The sequence below is a fragment of the Trypanosoma equiperdum genome (genome assembly GCF_001457755.1).
Source record: "Trypanosoma equiperdum strain OVI genome assembly, contig: ctg_330, whole genome shotgun sequence".
NCBI classification, from domain to species: Eukaryota; Euglenozoa; class Kinetoplastea; order Trypanosomatida; family Trypanosomatidae; genus Trypanosoma; species Trypanosoma equiperdum.
The window spans coordinates 1-1,156 of record NW_027124233.1 but is presented as its reverse complement, the minus strand read 5'-3'; the positions used below and the strand labels follow the sequence as shown (position 1 = coordinate 1,156).

Here is a 1,156-nt window from a genome sequence, read left to right as displayed (position 1 = left end):
AAAAAGCTTAATTGGATGATCAATGTGACAGAAGGTGCGCTCCTGAGGTTCAGAACACACGTAGAAGAGGTATATGGAAAGAGGTATTCACTGGAAGAAAGGTACACTATATGGAAAGGATTATTTGTGCACGTAAGAAACCTTATACAAAATGATAGGAGTAATGAAATGAAGGAAATACTGAATGAAATGGGGAGTGTTTTTGAAACCGAAAGCTACTTGCAGAAGAAATTTGACCTCAACGTTTCTTATCTGGAAAGAAAGATGATAGCCGTTGTAAGAACCGGCACCAGGTATGCGGCCACAATGGAAGAAATGTACAGAGTTGGATTGGCGGCCGTTCGTCTTGTAAATAAATCGCATCACCGCTGTGAAAATGATGGAGGTAATTGCAGCTGCGAGAAATCCCATTTCCTAAGAAATCTACCTGACATAATTAGCGAATTCGAAAACAGCACTGAATATATCGACTTGTCATACCACGCTGAGGATGCACAGAGCAACGGGGGCACCAAATTGTCTGACATAGTTCGTAATGTTTCCACAACCTCTGCACATATCATCAAACACAAAGGAATCGCGACCAATTTGAAAGGCCACGTGAAAACAACCGACTATGGTTTTGTGGAAAAAGTAAATGCAGCAAAGCTCCTCAAGTTGTTCGTTACACATCTAAGAGAAATTGATGTTCTTACACCCGAGGTTGAAGCCATGCCTTCTAAATTGTCAGAACGCGCTTCCAGAATTGAAACCCTTGAAAAGAAACTCCGATTCCTCCTTAATAGCATCACTGCATCTACAACCTGAGAAATAAAAGGGTGCAGGCGCCTGCTCCTCTCGCTTCCTTCGTTCCCGCTCGATGCCAATCACAACCGCAAACACTATTGATTCTTTTGTTATATGTACTTTTTGCGGATCGCAACAGTTGAGCATGCAAATGCTTTTTGCAATCGCACGCGTGTGATGGTGGAATGATCTCTTTTCGCGTTTTTGTGTGCCTCAATAATATATCAGCGAAGAGTTGTCTTTACTGGAAAAACAATCTAATGTGAGGAATAAGAGTTACGTACTTTTAAACGCCTTTTTTGCTTTATTTGGGTACGAAAGTGATAATATGATACAAATCGGAAGCGGACTGATTATGTTTAGTTTGGTG

The 1,156-nt window shown here is 41.2% G+C and overlaps 1 pseudogene across 1 annotated transcript in view; it reads left to right on the top strand.

The window, feature by feature from the left end:
• The window catches only part of TEOVI_000124100:pseudogene, a 901-nt pseudogene extending 112 nt beyond the window's left edge, over window positions 1–789 (top strand). Inside the window, exon 2 of the mRNA in view lies at window positions 1–789. Coding sequence covers window positions 1–789 — 789 coding nt within the window.
• Window positions 790–1,156: the final 367 nt, after the last annotated feature.